The following is a 20,152-nucleotide window of genomic DNA, read 5'->3' on the forward strand; positions in this document are numbered from 1 at the left end:
GAGAAGTGAGCACAGAGCCAACACCCCTGCTTTCCCCAGCCTCAGGACCGACCTCAGCTTCGAGGGCTGCATGGTACGATGTGCCTCCTTTGCCGTGCATGCTGGATTCTTACTGCAGAAATTATGTACATCCTATCTTTTTGTTTCCCTCTTGTTTCCTTGTTGGCTGCCAGCACTGTGACATTTTCAGCTGTTCGCTGGGAAAGGTTTCTGCTTATTTATGAGTTATCTGCTCAGCACTTTGTGCTTTGGGGGCTAAATGAAAAGTGGTAGATGTTATAGGGCTCCCTAAGGATCAGACAGGAGTGGAAAAAGAGACACAAAAAGGTACAGGAAAGAACATTCACCTTAATGTAAGAAATTTCAGGGAATGGCTGATCTGTACCTGAAGGCCTTTATTCACAACGCTAAAATTTTCTACTACATTAATTAAAACTAAGCTTTTAATTTTTACTATAATTCTATGGTAAGTACAATAATTTTCTCTACTGTATAAATGGGGGCTGGGGAAGGGAGCTCAGACAGGGTAAGTGACCCACCGAAGGTCACACAGTGAGCAAGCAGCAAAGCTGGCATGTGCCCAGGTCAGACACCAAAGTCTGTGCTCTTCAACGCTGTACTACACTCACTCCCTGGGAAAGAGGAAATGAGACTCCATGAGACAGGAAAGTCACCCCCCCACCCCATCCTAACACGGCCTGAGGGTCCACAATAACGCCAAGGAAACCAGGCCTATCATGCCTGTGCTGACCTGACAGTTGCCCAGAACAAGGAGAAAACCGTTTCAGGCCATCTGAAATTCGGGTAGCATACTTTTTCAAAGTATGTATTTCATTTATATAGATTAGTACAAGTTGAACATAATTGATGGTTTAAAATCAAATTTATATAGCATCATGTGCTGGCTAGCTGTCCTGACCATGGGTAGTATAGCAGGTGCCGCTGCCTTGATAAGGGAAATCATGAACATTTTCACAATTTGGAAGCAGTCTAAATTAGTCTGGGGAATGATTCCTTTTTTTTTCTCCTTTCAATAATGTAGTCCCCAAAGTACAGACAGCTTCTCTCTTCTTTACAGGCTGAGTTGTAGGTGTAGCAACATTCTGGGTTCCGTCTGTGCTTCTGAGCTTTTGGCCCAAGTCCTACCAGCCCCAGTTTTCCATGGCAACAAAACAATCACCAACTTGCCTTTGATACTCCCTTCAACCCCCAAATCTTTCTTTCACTCCCATTTTCTACCTTCCTCCCAAAGATCCCTGGGATATACTAGGCCAACACCAAGCAGGGCTGGGCTGCTGAATTCTTTCTTTGAGAGGACTAATTGCTTTCCCCTTCTAAAATCACCTTTCCACTCTGTGTAAATTTAGCAGTTTCCTCCATTCTTAGACAATTCAGGGTTCTCAGAGAATGGACACTAAAGAGTGAATTCAAAGGCATACCCCCCAGCCCCAACAGCACATCATCAGCTTGTGGTGACCGCATCATCAACAGCCCCTGGGGAAAGAGAGAAACCCTTAAGGCCTCATCTCATCTTTCTCCTTGATTCTGGAATTAAAGCTGATTTAGACCATGAGGAGAGAACAGGGATGTTGTCTCCCCATTTGCCATCAGTCTCACCTGACCCCATTTCATTCTTTAGCCCAACTCTTCCCTGAGGGATGATATGTTCGCTGAGATTAGTAGGAGGGACAAGCCAGAAGCTTCTTCAAGACGGACTTGAATCATCAAGAACTCAGTATCCACGTTGTAGAACTGGGCTCAAAGTTATCCAAAGACAGAACTTCTGAGACAGAAGAGGCAAGCTTTTAAAAATAAATGAAAGACCTTTGTCTCTGCCTCTTTACTACCCCTCCAGGCTCAGGCCCATGCTCACATAATTGACACTAAGAATCTCATCTTCCTAAGGCAATCCTTGCTCTTGAATCTTCTGTTTGCTGTCTTAACTTCCCTGTGATGGGCAAATTCTGTTCCATAATTGATTCCCATGATTCCCCCTAGAATCAGCTTGGAATCTGACTGCCTTGCCCTCCTCTCCAGCTAGTTCGAGAGCAATGGGAGCACAGAGAGAAGCTATGGGGGCTCTACTGAACCAAACCCATGCGTTCCAAGAAGCTCGCAGCCTCCTGCACACCATGGCAAATGCCCCAGAGTTCAGCCCAGAGGCCACAAGGACAGTAGCTCATGGGAAGGAGGCAAACAGAACACTCCTGCCATCCTGGAAGCAAACCATGTGGGACAGGGAGACCTCACGAACAATGTCCTCCAAGGCCGCACTTCAGGTTTTTTGGGCAGAAGTAGGAGAAAAGAATAAAATGGCCAGGAGTGGGAAAAGAGTCTTCCTGCAATAAAATTCATGCTGGGGTTCTCTGAGAGAGCAAACGTTGTAAGATCCCAATCAGCAAACGTAGCCTCTTCAAGACGTCCATTCAGAACACAGACTAAATTCAGGATGGGCCCTTCTCTCATTCTCGACTCAACCCGGCAAACCAGCTCTGGGTTTGTGCCTCCTACTGACAGTACTGCCACGGAGGAAGGGTGCATCTGCTGGGCCCAGCGGCAAGTCCAACTTCCCTATTCACTCTCTCCACAGCAAGCCGTAGGCCTTGTAATTCTGAAGAAAACAAGTGTCCTGTCAGAGCCTGAGTCTCTATCAGAAACTCAAGAAAGGGTTTCTCATTGCTTTGAAGAATCTGAAACCTGGATTTAAAATTTATAGCTCTTTATCCTAAAGGCTGTAAAAATCACTTTCTCTTACAAGTCCTTAGCAATTATTATCTTTCTTTTGGCTGGAGGAAGTTTCAGTGACACTTGTGCAGTCCCCAGCCACCAGCCTATAGCTTTTGAGTAGCTGCATTCTCATCCACTGGACTTGGCTCTAAGGCCTTTAAGTGTGTGCCACTCCACTGCCTTTCAGTAGGTTTTACTTGGTGCCAAAGGTAGATCCAGTCCCAATTTGCCACCTGCACATCCAGAGCTCTCCTGGTCTGAAAAACCCTCAAGAACTGACAGAGACAGCCATGGCAGAAACAACCAGGGCTTCACAGGGAAGTTAAGTCTTAAAGGCTTGAGCACCATCTTCTGGTCAGTTTTTGGCTTTTGAGGCTGACTCTCCTTTGAAAATATCATTTACTTCAGAATGGAATAACAAGATCTTCAGACTGACAAGCTCAAGCGATTTACATATGAAGATGATGATGCAGGTGGAGGCAGGAGTTGCTGGCTGGGCTGTGCTGGCACAAGGAACCAGCCATGGAAGCTCTGACTAGGGTGGCCTGCACTAAGCCGGATGGCCAGCCAGCGAGCACATCCTTCAGGAGGTATCTTTACTACAAGGCATGACCTGACTATATGGCAGCAATAAAAGGTCTGACCATTACCAAAATCAAGCTCCTACCTCTGTTTGTACACGGCGAAGTGAGATGTGCTTGGAAAGAGGGGGAGGCTGGCCTTATGTTCTGCCAGCAGGTGGCTTGAGGGTGAGTGATTCAAATGGGCACTACTCTCCGGAGGGGGGCAATCCCAAAATGTGGGGGGAGCCCTGCTCGGTGCATAATCACTGCACTAGCAGACTTCAACCTTTTGGCACCAAGGTAAGGAAGATAAATGCTAGTTCTTCCCTCCAAACAGCAGGAACCTACATCCATCTAATTGCACTTCATAATGGATTCCATAAACCATTAATTATCAGATTATATGTTAGGAACGTAAGATTAAAAGCTTTGTGAATTTCAGAACTCCAAAGGATCACTGACCTGCAATAACAGTGACAGCCTGGAAGAGCTTAGACAGGCCACTCACAGGCACGAAAACAACAGAAGGAGCAAGAACTAGGGGCGATCATGGCTGCTATTCTACATGCAGAGGACAAGCTGCCTGGGCAGTAGTTCATTAGCTATTAAATGTTCAGGGGGATGGAGTCAGGCCACCAGGTCTGGCAGAGCTTTTAGGCTTGGATTAGGGAAAGGAGGTGAAGATAACATGAAAAAGCTGTGGAAATGCCTTCAGGTACTGAGCACCAAGAAGAATATCCTGGGAAGGCAGAAGAAACTGCCTTTGCAGTGGATGGCCTCACATTAAACACTTTCAGCGGGAACACTCCAAAGCTTTATTCTCAGAACAGCTGACTCTTGACCAGGGAGGATAAGTCATGGTAATGAGTGTTTCCTGTATTGTTAACATGTGGCTACCTGTCCTACTGCCAGCTCAAGGGGTGCTGGGCCCAGGCACTGGATGCAGGGGGGCAAAGCAGATAGGAGGATAGAAGTGAGGGAGGGGTGAAGAGCACTCTAGGCTGGGGTCCCTGGATAGTCTATTGGTGCTTCTCTCTTATTTGTAAGTGGCCTGAAAGCACTGGCGGCCTCTGCGGCCCCACTCTGTGGCCGCAGTCCTGCATCTGCCATGCTGCACCCTGAGGGCTGCCAGCAAATCGTACCTCTCTAGGCGCCTTGGCCACCTGCTCCTATCCTGCTGCTCTTCCAACCTGTGGTTCAGAAGTTGGGGATGGACAGAGACACAGGCCAAGGCTGCAGGCCTTGGGGGAAGAAGTCAGGCTATCTTCCTGCTGCTATGGAAGACAGTGGGGTTGGCACTGATGACTCAGACATTGTTGGATCCATGAGAACATTGAGGTTTCTGTCTATTTTCGAAGTGAGACTGTCTGGGTTGGTGCTAAGGCAAAGATGCTCACAACTCAGGTCAACCAGGGATGGAGGGGCAAAGGGCAAGACGGAGAGCTGTCTCTCTGGTGCAAATGCAGGCCCCTCCACTGGATGGACAGTCGCTTACTTTGCCTCACCACAGATAAGGGTCACAGTACCATCCAGTAAATCCTCCACGGTCACCGCCACGAGCTCTGAGCTGGTCTGAGATACCTGGGAATCTGGCAATGTCACAAACACCTGCGACCCAGCAAGCTGGGTCTCCTCCAACGTGATCACCTGCTCTGCTGGGGCTGTCGGCTCTGGGGTTTGGATCACCTGAAAGGAAAAGACCAAGAGGCTGCTCTGGGCAGTGTCCACAGTTAGCTTCCCAGAATTTGTATGGTTTTCATCTCATGCTGTAATGATAATATTTATATTTCCACCTGAGGAGAGCAATTACATGTGCCTAATGGGAAGAGGCAAGTCTAACACACCAGTGATGCAAAAAAGAAGGCAGGCAAACAATTTAAATAACTCTGTGCACTAAATTGCTGTAATTTAGCTCAGTATGCCATCTTGGGGTACCCAGACTCTATGATTACACCCCAGCAAACACTGGCTCAGGCTTCTCACCCGTCTTGAGGATTACACTGCAAATGTAAGTGCTGTGTAAAAGAAATGCTACCGAAGGTGGCTGGTCTCATGCTCTGAAACGCAGATATGTGAATGATTCACCAGAAGCCTAGGCTTGCCAAGCATGGCATCCCTACCCCTCTGGTTAGCCAGGAGCCTTCCTTGGAGGGCTCATGGCAATGGCCCTTAGGAGAAGACAGAGGTGACTGAGCTATGACTCCTATCAACACATTCATTCGGCTTGCTGGGCTGGCAGTGCAGGCACCCCCTTCTCTCTGCCAGAGTTCTCAAAGGCCTCTTCCAAAGCTGCATAGTATGTTAAAGAGGATGACTTTCCCATCTCAGAAAGAATTCGTCTATGGTTAAGCACACCCTCTGCCTGCCTGAATCTCTAAGGTGATGCTTCTGACCTGTGGACCCCAGGAAAGCTTAATGGCTCTTAATATTTTCAGACCAGTCTGCCCTCAGAAGGCATGGCCACCCTGGCTCTTGAGAACCAGCCAAGAGTGGACAGAAAGGTGCTAGATTTAAGAGGGCAGAAGTGGGGAAGCAATGCTTAGCTCTCCTCCATGCTATGGGGGTAAAGAGATCAATTGTGAAGGTTAATAAAAAATTATCTAGACAGTAGTTTTCACAGTTTTTCTTCCATTTTCTTTTAGCAATGGAATCCCTTATTTTCCCCCAAAGGACATCTTACTAAGATCTTTCATATATAAAAAAGATAAAACCAGAGCCACTCTGGTTGCTACAGCAGCAGTAGCATATTGCCGGTTATCCTGCCATCCAACTTCCCCTCTGCTTCCCATAGAGGCCTGTAAGAACATGTGGACAGTGGGACAGTCCGACTCATTAAAACCTCAGTACAGTTCATAGTTTCCATCCAGGCCATCTATAAATTACTGACAACCAGTAGAAGTTCTTTTCCTTTGGTGCCCACCCACTCTGGAGAAAATGGGTAGAACAGTAAAAGAGGAACAGGGAAACAAAGAGGGACTGGGTCAAGCTTAGCCTTAAAATATCAAGAAGTGGGCTTTTCACCCAGGTAAAGCTGACAGGTCCAGACAGGTCAAAGTGTGTACTGTGGCCAGCCCAGAGGAGCTATCACGGTGTTTCTATTGAAGGTGGTTGCCCTGTTCAACAAAAGCTCACCTACACTTCTCCAAGGTTCCCGTAACTCTTACCACACCCCCAGAGTGTTTCTCAGCACATGGGAAGGGTGTGAACTGGGAGCACAAACCACAGTTTTTCTGCTTCTGAAGTTCCTTTACCTAGGGGCTATTTCAGAGGCCTATTTTGGTAAGAGGTAGAGAGAGACTCTTCTCTAAGATCCTCTTGGTCTTGAATGCATTACTCCAGGAACCCTTTAAGAGCTCCAAAGAGAAAGAATGAGTGCTGTAACAGCCAACTCTAGAGAAGCCTTAGGAATCCCATGACAGCATTCTGTGCATTTGATGGCCCCAGAATCACCTGCACCATTGGCGAGACTGCCGCTTGGGTTTCAGTGCCCATCACCTTTGGGTGTTCAGATTCCAAGTGACCATCCAGCTGGGCCTGGGAGGTGAAGAGCTCCCCACAGAGCTCACAGGGGAAGGTGCTCTCTGATTGCTTGAAGTGCTCCGTGGTTACGTGGTGCTGCAAGGCTCCAGGGAAGCGGAAAGTAGCTGCACAGTACAAGCACCTGAATGGCTGGGACCCTGGGGGAGTGGGAGAGGGAAGAAATGGGCTGTGGGTAGAATGACTGGGAGAAACAAGAACAGAGGTGACAAAGAGGAAAGAACAAGGAGAATGGGGAGCAGAGGCAGATCCAGGTTTTGTGGGAACTGCAGTTTATATTTAGGAAAAAAATACAAAATCACAAATACAGAATTAAGGTACAGAGCCTTGGAAGGATCCCATGCAAGTGAGGGGCCCTGAAACTAAAGAATCTTTAGCATTAGACGCAGGTTAAATCTGCTTCTGCTGAAGCTCCTTACTCAACTGTAGATAATGCTGCTAAATACTATATTCCATCAATTCCAAAAGGCATATTTTAACATCTCTGAAATGGGATCAACAGCATCTTAGGATTGCTACGGGCTAGGCGGCAGTCGGGTGTAACTGTCAATGACTACTCATTGCAAGTGGCAGCATCAAGACTTGCAGAATGAGTTTCCATGGCTTAGAAGAAAATCCCTAAGACAGGAATGATACATGTTTTTAAATCATCAGAATCAAATAATTTTGGGGGGAGAAGATAATAAGTGATGAATCAGACATGTTTAGCCATATTCCCTAAGCAGGATTCAAAAGCAGAGCTAGTTTTAACAAGGCTCCAGAAATCAAAACCAATGGCCTTGAGTTCTTTGGTGGCATCTTTTATTAAATACTCCATCCCCAATGCTCTTGATGGTACAGCATTTGATACTACATGGAAAAACATGCACAGTGACAATCTGAATTGAAATTTACTCTCAGAAGCCAGATCCTTACCTTAATCAATTTTTTAAATGTTTTTCTTTTTTGTGCATGCACACAAGAGAAGGGGATATGATAAAAAATCTATGCAAAATTAGGTCTAAAATAGCACTTAGAATAACCTACAAATTTTAAGTGATAAAAAAGCATAGTTTAATGGGTAGCAGTTTTCCTTTCTGAATGGTTCATTAAAAATGACATATCTTATAACTGGCATTTTAGATTTGATGAAATGTAGCAATAATAATGATAATCACAGCCAATGCTTGAAGAATAGCTTAATCGTTTATGAGTATTAACACCTTCAATTCTCACAGCTACCCCATGAGGTAGGTTCTGTGATTGCCCCCATTTTATAGCTGAGAACACTGAGGCATGAGTTAATTAAGTACTTAGGCTGGGTTGCCTAGCCATGATTGGAGGAGAAGAGATTCACACCCCAGCAGTCTAGCTTAGGAGCATTGCAAAAGGGGTTCACTGACCTGAATGCTGGCACTTGACATGAACCTGCAACAAAGCTGGTGTGGGAAAGAGCTCCTTACACTTGTCACATTCATGGAACTTTACATCTGTGAAGCACACAAGGAAAGAAGTTGTGGGAGAGAACAAAAGAAATGGTTCTCTAAGGCCGAGGACTAAAAGAGTAGGGGTGGGGTGGGGTGATGGCTAATACCTAGTAAGCATCTACGAAGGACTGGGAACTTGATACCTCTGATATACTTGTGCAATCTAGTGTTAAAGAGCACCAGATCACTACCTGGATTCAAATAGTGTTGTTGTGAGGATTAAAGGAGAAAACACATATGGAGCGCTTAGTGCACAGGCAATTCTCCAACTGCTAGCTGTTAACGATTATCCCCAAATTTTCCTGCAAGGTGGACATTAATAACTCTCATTCTGCAGAGAAGGGAACAGGCTCAGGAAAGAGAAGTTACTTGCCAAGTTATACAGCTGGTAAATGCTGGAGTCAGGATTTCCACCAGCCCTGACTGCCACAAAACTGACACCCTACCTACTGCATAGTGATTGAGCTTCACTCAGGGGCTGCTAGGAGCTTACACAGCTCTGGGTTCCCAGGTTTGATAAGCACCACCACTCAAACTATTGTTACTGATGAACTGGTGCTGTATCTTTCAGCAGTGCTGTGCAGATCAAAGGTGATGATCATAGTACACCACACTACAGCAGCGGAAGTCTGGATTTTGGGAGCGAAACCAGGGATGTGATATGATTAAGACATTCCCTCCCAGCAGCTCACACTCCCTGTCTATGCTATCCAAGCCTCACCTGCATGCTCTGTTTTGATGTGCTTCTTGTGTTCAATGGTGTTGGAAAAGGTTTTGTCACAGGAGCTGCACTGGAGTGACGAGAACTTGGAAGATCGATGGTTCTGAGCAGCAAACACGTCGGGGTGGTGGGTCCGATTGTGGTACCACAAACCAGACAATTGCTACAAGGGATTTGCAAAGGTTAGGTCTTAGCATGTTCCAGGCAAGCTGGAGAGCTCAGGAGTCTCTCATGAGAGAGAGAAGCACTCTCTTTCACCTATTAAACTGAGTGTTAATTTTATAAGAGAGGTGGGTGCCAGTGGGAATAAGGCAATTGTGTATTTACTGAAAGGTCCCTACACGGCAGGGCTCAGCAGAACCCTTTATAAACTCAGTCCTCACAACAACCCTATGAGGGAGGTGTAATGATCCACCAGTGAAGTGAAAGCTGAGGCACTGAGGGATTAAATGACTTGCCCAAGGTCACAGTTGGTAAATGGTAGGGCTAGGATTCAAGTGCTGGCCTTCTGACGAGCATCTGTGTGCTTCGCCACTGGGCTGGATCTCACCGCTCTGCAGAGGCCCAGGGGTAGGGTGGAGCAACCTGCAAGAGAAGGGGCACATGCTGTCCCTGCTCCATAAGCAAGTGTCCCCCTTGCTCCCAAGTTCCAGAGTAGTATCTGGAATACTCTCCCTATGATTCCAGTTTCTTAGAGGCCACGTCTCATTCAGCTCTGTAATCCTGGTGTTCTCAGCACAAGGCTTGGTGCAAAGTGAGTTCTCAGTTTTTGTTGATCTGAAATTAACTGCTATGCTTCTCTCTATATAATCAAATCTTACAGATGCCAACAAGAACCATTTTCTGTGGTTTTAGAATTTCTGATAGATGTGGTGGTTTCTTTTTAGTTCTCTATGGGGTTTCACTTTCATTACATACCAAATTCAAAGGTCAAAAAGCAGAGCTCTTTTCTGGAAGTTAAAAAAAAATAATAATAATTGTGCTAAACAAGGTAGTATTACACACCTCACTTTCAGTCTCATGTTCCTCAACACACGGGGTCAAACAGGTTCTATAGAACAGGAGTATCCAAGGGGAAATGCAGCATTCAGTTCAGGACAAAACTGAAGTTGGAGGGGGTGGGTGGGTGTAAGAACTCTCTGCTCCAATTAAAGCTCCCCCACTGTATTACTCTGACCAGATCTCCTTAGAGAAAGTGAATAACTGCAAGCTGCATTCTTCATGAGAACCAGCCATATTGTTATGTCCTGGAAACAAGATCTGATCTATAAGCCAAAACATAGGAACTGAGGAAGACCAAGTGGAGATAGCTCAGGTAGTAGAGAAAGCCCTCCCACCAGAACCTGAGGGCACCTGGTAGGCCTTGTTGCAGATCCCACAGCTGAAGGGCTTCCCTCCAACATGGGTCACCATGTGCCGCTCCAGCATGGAGGGGGCGCTGAAGATCTTCCCACATGTGGGGCAGGGGTGGTACTCCTTGGAGTGAATCTCATGGATGTGCTTCCGGTGCTCCTGCAGAGTGGGGAAACTCATTCTGCATTTCTTGCAATCATAGGGATCTTCTATGTCTGGTTCCATGAGTGACGTCCACGAGAAGAAGAGGTAGAGAAGAAAAAACACCACAGGCCACAATCAGTAAAATACTGGTTGCTGTGTACAGCTACAGACATAAGACTTTGTTTAGATGGCATGCAGGGTCACAGACTCCAGGGACCAGGAGTCAGCGCAGGGATTACCTGTCTACCTCCTGCCTTCATCCCAAAAGATGCATTACCCTCCGAAGCTTCTAGGTTAACCACCTCTGCAGCATCAATTCATCATTTTACATCTTACAAGTTAAATTCTATTCTACTATTCTCCAGGGAGTATCACTCCTATTCTTCCTATGCATGCACTGGACATTCTTGGGTTTCTGAGTTCTCTATAGAGATTTCCAGCACATTCTTCAGAGCATCACTAATTCTTTTATTGTCAGCAGTACAAGTGGAGGAATGCTTCCCAGCGCCCCACTTTAGATTCAACAACATTTTCACAGATAACGTTTTATTGACTACTATATGACAGGCATTGTTCCAAGTGCTTTACATATTTTAGTGCTTTACTCACTTAATACTTCCAATAACCTGATGTGTAGGTCCTATTATTATCCCAATTTTACAGATTAGGAAAATCAAGACTTGGGAAATTAGTACCTTGCCCAACGTCACAACTAGGAAATGGATGAACTGGGTAACAATCCCAGCTCTAACTCTAATCCCAGCTCTGAGCTACATGCTTAAATGGACAAAGTCAACTCTTTGGTAGGATCTCAAAAATAAGAACTGGCACTGATGAAGAATACTTTTGCCATTCCTGTGGTAGGAAACTTTGGTCTTCATTTCTGAAAGCAACAAAACAAAGTATCTTTGTCCACAAGAAAGACCCAGCCCACAAGTCAATCTTTTTTGTACAATGATTCAGATTAATTCAGGAATTCTGACATGCAGCAGCATTCAATATTCCTAATTAGTATTCCCTGTGGACATAAATGCTTGAAATCTCTGCTTTATGTTGTCTTTCAAGACACTCTGAAGCAGTTTTCCATAAGCAATGATGCGGTCTTCTGAAACAAGCAAAAGAATGAGAGGCAAATGAGAGACAGGGGCTTGGATGCTGGATCTACCTCAGAGGATGTACTCTAGGAGTGTGGCAAAGCAGTTTGGATACTCTCCACTGTGAAAATTAATGTCTTCCCCTTTCCTGATTCCCAAAGTAATGCTACTGGGAAAAGAAGACTAAAATAAAATGTCATAAAGAGATCAATAGGATATCAAAATTGTGGCACTGGATCCAATCCAAATTTTGCTAACTGGACATCTATTGTGCCTGGATTTTTAGGACAGCCTTGTAAACTCCTGGGGGGCAGGAACTATGCTCTATACTCCTCCTGCATCCCCCAGTGTCCAAACATGTGCTGGGCACACAGATGCTCCTAAAGTCCTTCTGGCCTGGCTAACAACAAACTTGAAAGTATTTACATAAATCACAGGTTTGTGACACACTACATTTGTCAATGGCTATAAACTGGTGTGTGGGGAAAGAGAAGTGAAGAGGGGAGAAGGGAAAATGAGTACAGGCTCCTGACATGCAAAAAGACCAGCTTTGATAGTGACAAATGGCACATGAGAGGACTGTTCTTGTCAACAACAATAATGACTGGCACTTATTGAGCATTTTATTTCCTATGTGTCAGACATGGAGCTTCATGCTTCACATGTGATATTTCATTTAATTCTCATGACAATTCAAGGTGACAGACATTATTATTTTCTCCAGTTTACAGAAGAGGCTTAGAAAGGTAAAGAAATTTAAGTTCTTATGGAAAGTAAGTGGCAGGGCCGAGATTCAAATCCAGGTCTCTGTGAGTTCAGAGTCCAACCTCTTAACTAACCTGCTGTGTTGTGCTGATTACACTCTTGCTGCAACATATGAGAGGCTGAAGAAAATGTGACATGGCTGTGCAGATACCAGGCTGGTGACTTCCAGATGATGTAATGAGGAATCACAGAATTCCCTTTTCTTTCCTTTATGTGTGAGCAGTGGTGTGTGTGTGTGTGTGTGTGTGTTGAATAAAAGTGTGTTTTTGTCTGTATCAATTCTAGAAGAAGAGAAGATGAGGGAAGACCCTGATAATTGAGTGAAATACAATGGCATTTTGGAGAATGTTGGGCAGATTTCTAAGGGGAAGTGACCAGGGACCACTTAAGATAGCATATATTAACTTAGAAAGCGGCTGGATTGCTCCTATGAGAAACGGCAGGTATGATTATAAGATAAGAATGGGGGGAGGATGGGCATGATAGAAAACAGAAGCTCAGTGGACTAACAGAAATGTCCCATTGATCTGTGAGCTTATCTGCTATAGACGATCACACCTTCAGACATAATTTGCCTCTCCTAGCCAAACAGGGCCAGGTGGGCTAAAAAGGAAGACAAGGAAAGAGCCTGGAGAGAGAGAAAGACAATGGTATGTTCAAGTGGGATTTTCATTGAAATAGCAATGGAGAACTCTGGGTTTTTTAGAATAGGGAGGGGAAGGAGCTGAACAGGGCCCAGCTCTGGTGGAGTGACAACTTCTGTAATGTTTGCTACATGCTTTCTCAGTGCCAGGCCTGGCATTGAGCACCTGACATGCAAACTCAGTACATACTGTGAAAGGTGTGCAGGTGGATGGAGAGGCCATTGGCTTGCCGGAAGCCCTTGCCACAGTCCCTGCAGACATATGGCTTGTCCCCAGTGTGAGTCCTCACATGGCGAGACAGCTCAATGGACTGGGCAAACACAGCATCACAGTACTGGCATGCATACATTTTTCCTGGAAAAACACATGAGTTTATTAGTGCCAGCACTAAACACTTACAGTATTCCTAAAAACAAAACCACATTTTAGGGCAAGTTATCAAGGAAATATAATCTGGAAAATGACATTAAAACATCAGGCAATTTGTAATACACTGGGAGCAAGGTGTAAGCCATCTGATCAGATGGTACCTCACAAACACAGCTGATCACAGAGAGAGGGTACAAGTGTCGGCTTCCTACCCTGGGGAGTAAGGACAGAGTTACACAAGATAACCCATCTATTAATCTGGTATGGAAAGAGCTCATATTCCACTCCCAGGAAACTGATATGTCCTTGTATCCAGAAATATGTGAATTTGAATCTCCTTGCAATATATAAAGTGAAGGTATAGCAAATGCACACAAAGGTAAGAGACATGGGTTGAGAGAAAAATGAAAGCCTTCTTCGAGTGACTTGCTAAAGTTATTACATAAAGCTTTGTCTGTTTCTTAATGTACATGAGAATATAATGACCAGACTGCCAAAGAGTGTTAGAAAATACAGGTAAACAGCAAGTTTGGAGAACAGGCATTTGTAAAAACTATTAGACAAGCTGTATCTCCCAGCCTCCTTATGAGCCAACAGAGGAAGTGGGGTAGTCAGTGAGTAGTGAGGCTCCAGAACCCCCAAATTGCAGGGCCTACATCAACCAGAGCAATCAGCCTCATCTGTTAGAAAAAAGGGTTTCCTGAATCAAGAGTTGAAACTGCCAAGAAGCCCGGAACTCAGTTCTTGACCTTCTTTTCCACCCTCACTTCCTAGATGATCCCCTCCCAGAGCCTGATAGAAATCTGCACACTGACAGCTCCCACATTTACATCTCTAGCCCCTACCTTCCTCCAGAACTCCAGACCTGGAGACCCATTTATCACTCTTCCTCTCCACTGGGAGGTCAAATAGGTATCTTGCATTGGAAACAGAGCTCCTGCTTCTCTCCATCTCTACCAACCCAACACACACACACACACACAAACACACACTCTCTCTCTCTCTCTCTCTCTCTCCAATTTCCCACATCAGTAAATAGCAACATCTTCCATTCTGTTGCTCATACTCCAAACCCCAAAGTCATCCTTAATTCCCATTTCCTTCACATCCCACATCCAATGCATTATTTGTCCTGGCAATTCCACTTTCAAACATTCATCTCCGAATCTGACCATTTTTTAACAGACTCCACTAATACAACTCTAATTGAAAACTCCAGCATTTCTAGACTCAACTATTGCAATAACCTCCTAACTGTTTTCCCTGTTTATATTATGTTCTTGCACTACTACAGTTTATTATCCACAGGGTGGCCAGAATTATCTTATAAAAATGTAACTCAGATCCTATTACTCCCTTACTCAAAATCCTCCTATGGCTTCTCCCTGTATAGGCAGAATAATGGCCCTCCAAAGATGTCCACATCCTAATCCCTGGAACCTACGAATGTGTCACCTTACATGGCAAAAGGGTCTTTGCAGATCTTCTGGTTTAAAGCTGTTATGTACCCAAGAAATGCCATGTTCTTTTAATCCATTCCTGTGGGTGTAGACCTATTGTGGGTAGGACCTTTTGATCAGGTTGTTTCAATTGAGATGTAACCCACTCCACACAAGGTGGGTCTTAATCCTTTTCTGGAGTCCTTTATGAGGATAAAAGACAGAAAAGGCTCAGAGAGAAACACCCAGAGAAGTTTGGTGAGAGTTTAGAGAGAAAAGCCCTGGAGATGCTAAGAGAGGACCCACGGAAGCTCAGAGAGGAGGCCAGTGGAACCAGGAACAAAGGACCAGCAAACATGTGCGCCTTGCTAGCTGACAGAGGAACCCTGGACACCAGCAGCCTGTCTTCAGAGACGATATCATCCTGTTGATGCTTTAATTGGGACATTTTCATGGACTTAGAACCATAAATTTGCAAGCTAATAAATCCCCATTGTAAAAGTCAACCCATTTCTTGTATATTGCATTCCAGCAGATTTAGTAAACTGAAAGAGCAGATGTGATTAAGTTAAGGATCTTGAGAAGGGAAGATTATCCTGGTTATCTGGGAGGGCCCAGTGTAATCACAAGGGTCCTTATAAGAGGGAGGCAGGAGTCAGACAAGGAGGTATGATGACAAAATCAGAGGTTTTAGTGATATGACCATGAGCCAAGTAATGCAGGCAGCCTCTAGGAGTTGGAAAGGGCAAAGAACAAATTCTCCCCAGAGCTTCCAGAAGGAGTACAGCTCTGCCGACACTAATTTTAGCTCCTTAAGATCCATTCGGAACTTCTCACATTCAGACTGTAAAATAATACATTTGTGTTGTTTTAAGTCACTAAGTTTGTGGTACTTCGTTACAGCAGCAAGAGGAAACTAACACACTTCCCAACATCCTTAGAATAAAAACCCAAAGTCCTTACCTTCACTTCTAAGACTCTGGAAGATTTGGCCCTTAGTGACCTCTTTGACCTTACCTTTATTCTCTTCCCTCATTTACTATGCTTTAGCCTCTTCTAGTCTTCTTGGGGTCTCTCAAACAGGTAAAGGTCCTTCCCACTTTGGGAGGCTTCGGCACTTGTGATGCTCTCCCCTAGATCTTTCATTGGCTCCATCTCTCACTTCATTTAGGTTTTCTACCCAAACAACATCTCAGAGGACTTCTGATGATGCAAATAGAGCCCCAACCCTAAACCTGTCATTCTTTTATTGTTTACACCTACCTAATTTTTCTTCATAGCAATTACTACTATCTGAACTTACATTACATATTTATTTGTTTACTTTTTTATTGTCTGTTTTTCCCACTGGAAAGTAATTTTCTCAAGAGCAGGGTGTATACACTAACCATGTTATCCCCAGTGCCTATAACAGTTCTCAAGAAATTCATTCACTTGGCAAATATTCATTGAGGGTCTACTATAGGCAAGTACTATTCTAAGTTCTGGGCATACAGCAGTGGGGAAAAAAGACTAACAGCTCTACCCTCATGATGCTCGCATTCTAATAGGGAGAGAACAACTATATAAAATAAAGTATATACATCATATGTTAAGTACTATGGAGAAAAATAATGCAAGAAAGTGTGTGGGGGTGGTGGTGGTGAAATTTTATAGACAGCAGTCAGAAAAAGATTCATAGAGAAGGTAAAATGTGGGTAAAGACATGGAGGAGGTGAGGACACGAATCACGGAGGTGTCTGAGGGAAAACGACCAAGCAGGGGGAATGGCAAGAACAAAGGTCCTGCAGGGGGGTGCCCGGCAGGTCTGTGGACTCACAAGGAGGCCAAAATGGGGGAAACAGAGCAGGTAAGGGGTGAGAATAATAAGAGATGAGGTCAGAGAGTTATCAGGGGACTAAATCAGATAGTCCTCAGATTTTACACTAAGATAACAAGCCACTGTAGGATATGGAGGAGAGAGATGACCTGATACGGTTTAGTTTCCAAAGGATCACTTGGGTCTGTGTATTGAGAACATTCTACAGGGAAAGGGTGAGAACAGGGAGTCCAGTTAGGAGGCTATAATTACTTATATACAAATGCTTCAAATAATACCCAGATCCTCCATGAAGCTTTCCCTGACAATACACACTTCAGTTGGATTAGGAACCCCTACTTCATGCTCCCATATCATCCTGGTATTCCGTATTACAACACTGATAACTCTGTACTGTAACTGTCTCTATATGTCGCTCCCTACCCTAAATTTCCTAGTCCACAAGCTATGTGAACACAGGAACTTCATCACAGTCCTTTAGCATTGGGTACCATCTCATTCACAGGAGGTGCTCATCAAAGTTTTTCTCATACTTGAACTCCATCTCAAAGCCCAAGGAATCCCTGATTTCATGTAAATTCTCTAAGTATCGAGTCATACCATTGCTAGCCAGCCTCTCTTCAGGTGCTCTCATAATATGCGTTTTACATGACTGTGCACATATGCATTCCTTGTCATCTGTGTGCCTAGAGATTTCGTGTTCTCTTTTTGTTTTTATTTTACCTGGGATATATATAATATCAAATGGGTTTTTAGGCAGCTTACACAGTTAAAGTCTACAAGGGAAGTAAAAGTTCTACCAGCTTTACCTTCTGAGTGCTTCTTCTTGGTGTGGTAGGCCAGAGCGGAGGCCTGGGTGAAAGTCATGAGACAGTGCTTGCACATGAACGGGCGGTCCCCAGTGTGAAGGCGAAGGTGGTTCTTCAGGGTAGAATTGGCTGCAAACTTTGCACCACACTCTTCACAGGAGAAAGGCTTCTCATCAAAGTGCTCCGTCAGTTTGTGGTACTGCATGCCTACGGGAAGCCATGCAGGGACCAGCATGAGGATACATAAGAGCACTGTCTCAGGTGGAGGCCCAGCATCAACCGCGGGATACCAGGCCACATCTGTTTCCACCTCGCAAAGCCATGCTGCACATCCACCCACCAACTAGCACTCCCCAAGTCACCTCAGCCCCACTCTTGGGTGGATCTGACACGAAGTAATTCTGGGTTTATCTTTCCCGTTCCCTCCCTCTCTCAAGCAGGATCCAGCCACCCAGAAATTGGGAAACAAAACTTTTATGTTTTCTTACATTCATCCAATGTAATAAAGGAGCAAGGGGGAAAAATTCTGACTATATACCCCAGGGCTTCCAGAAACTCTGGTTTATTATTAGGAAACAAGTGGTATCTGGAAACACTAGGCAAGCAAAGAGCTAGTTACTAGGAATAATATAGCTACAATCTACTGAGTGCTAACTCTATGCCAGTCACTGTACTAGGTATTTAACTATATTATTTTAAATCTTCACAATAAACCAACAAAGTAGGTAGTATAGTATCGTGGTGCCCATTTAACAGCTGAAGAAATCAAAGCTCAGAAAGCTGTTTCCAAAGCCCATTGTCTCCTCAAAATATCTCTGTAGGAACCTGCTCTATTTTCTAAGCCCACCCACATCCCTTTTTGCACATAGCTAGGGACGCAGCCTGGAATCTAAACTCAATATCCAGAATTGTCACCCTCTATTACTTCACTTTCTTGAATATACCTGAAGCATGAGCAAACTCTCTTCCACAGAGGTCACATGTCACTGGAAGCCTCCTCTTCTTCTTCTTGGGAGCGTCAGGCTCTCCAGCTGCACCATGGGCCTCCAGCTGATGTTTCTCTAGCTCTTTCTTAGAATCCTTGGTCTCACTGCACTCCTTACACTGCACCTGTTTGCTCTTGGCCACACGGCAGCGCTTCATGTGCACCTTAAGGCGGCAGTAGAAATGGAAGCTTTTGTCACAGGCTTTACAGATGAAGCTCTTCTTGGCCGAATCTGGAGAGGCAGAAGTGTCTTTATCTTGTTGGTCTGGCAAGGAACCAGCCTCTCCTTGATCATTCTGTTTTTCAGCATGGCAGGCCTCTTCAGCTGGCATGGCTTCCTTTTCCTCTGCTTTATCTTTGGCTTCAAGGTGAAATTTATTACTTAACTTCCACCTCTCCTCTCTATTATTCTCCTTAGTAAGGAAACCTGTATAGGAGAGAAATCTCATGGCTCTGGGCATTCTCCATGTTTCTAAATTGCTTTATAACTTTTCTAAAGCATACAACTTCTTGGTGGAGATTGGATACTCTACTTGGGATTCTAACAAAACTCTAAAATAATATCCTCTCTACTCTCCAATAAACATAAACAGCATTATTTGGCATTTACATTGTGGTTTACTCTACATGACTTCTCTAGGTATTCAGAGCATATAAAATGAAGAAATATAATTTAAGATAGCAATGAACTGTTCTAGGAACTGCTGTTTTCTCCCTCCAATAAGAAACAACCTGAGAGCCTGACCAGGCCCCTCACCCCAACCTGTTTCTTACCAACATATGCTAACTCCTGCATGACACGCTGCAGGCCTGGAAAAGATTTGTGAACGCTGCACAGGAGGTGACATATTTCAATGGCTGAGACTGATTTTTCCACGGCTCTGCTCAGCACTGCTCTCAGGGAAGCTTCAGGGCTGGCTTTCCCAGGGGAAATGCTCAGAATCTAAATGAATACCATGAGACAAAGTTGGGGGTTATTATCAGTAGATTTTCTCCATGGTTTTCACCTCTGAACAAAAAAATCAAACTAATTTCAGAAAGGCCTTGCTTATCTATAAGTAGTTTACACTTCTTCTCGTGGTAAATGTAAAGGAAAACTGTTTTCCAAAGAACAAGGAAATCAACAAAATAAAAATGGAGACATATAGTCAAGACAAATGTGCAAATACAAAGAAGGTGCAAGCAAGGAAGCATTAAGCACTTTTTATGAAAAATATCTTCAAAAAAACCAGCATCTCCCAAAGAACTTTTCTTTGTCTTGATATTAAAAAGCTTAGAAAGCCACAGATTTGTTTGGTGGTGTTTCTATCTTGAAGATTAGGATGATTTCTTCCATAATAAGTAATTGTTTCAATGTCTAGAAGCAGTTCTGCATGATCTGTGGCTTCGTATTTTTAGATTCTTATATGCACCCTTTAAACATCATTTTATTTTATATATAAAAAAAAAGCACCTTAGGTTTCTAATGGTTCAAATAGGGGCCTTAAAGAGGCCAAGAATATATTATTTCAAACCTGTCCTCTTTCAGCCTGTTAGAGCTATCAGCAGAAAGAGTCAGTACACTGAGAAAATAAAGCTAAACCATTCCCAGATGGCCAAATAGGATTTTCATTTTGGGAGATATTTTATTTCTGCTCTTTTCAAGTCTATCTAAATAAACCTGATGTCCCTGAAGGCAGGCATGAGACTAATTAGTGAGGCTAGAATTGATCAACTG

The 20,152-nt window shown here is 44.3% G+C and overlaps 1 protein-coding gene across 4 annotated transcripts in view; it reads right to left on the reverse strand.

Annotated features, from left to right (window-relative positions):
* Positions 1–4,091: 4,091 nt before the first annotated feature.
* Positions 4,092–20,152, reverse strand: part of ZBTB40 (zinc finger and BTB domain containing 40) — a 97,493-nt gene continuing 81,432 nt past the window's right edge. For 3 of the 4 annotated variants that reach the window (XM_037828241.1, XM_037828239.1, XM_037828240.1), the window contains 9 exons: positions 19,210–19,378; positions 18,395–18,862; positions 17,451–17,657; positions 13,204–13,368; positions 10,368–10,582; positions 9,015–9,177; positions 8,210–8,296; positions 6,741–6,967; positions 4,092–4,976 (listed from right to left, as the gene is read on the reverse strand). In XM_037828241.1, coding sequence (XP_037684169.1) covers positions 4,782–4,976; positions 6,741–6,967; positions 8,210–8,296; positions 9,015–9,177; positions 10,368–10,582; positions 13,204–13,368; positions 17,451–17,657; positions 18,395–18,862; positions 19,210–19,378 — 1,896 coding nt within the window. In that variant the 3' untranslated portion in view covers positions 4,092–4,781. The remainder of the gene's footprint in view (positions 4,977–6,740; positions 6,968–8,209; positions 8,297–9,014; positions 9,178–10,367; positions 10,583–13,203; positions 13,369–17,450; positions 17,658–18,394; positions 18,863–19,209; positions 19,379–20,152) is intronic. The other variant, XM_037828242.1, reaches the window with a different exon arrangement.

The sequence above is a fragment of the Choloepus didactylus genome, chromosome 2 (genome assembly GCF_015220235.1).
Source record: "Choloepus didactylus isolate mChoDid1 chromosome 2, mChoDid1.pri, whole genome shotgun sequence".
Taxonomy (NCBI): Eukaryota; Metazoa; Chordata; class Mammalia; order Pilosa; family Megalonychidae; genus Choloepus; species Choloepus didactylus.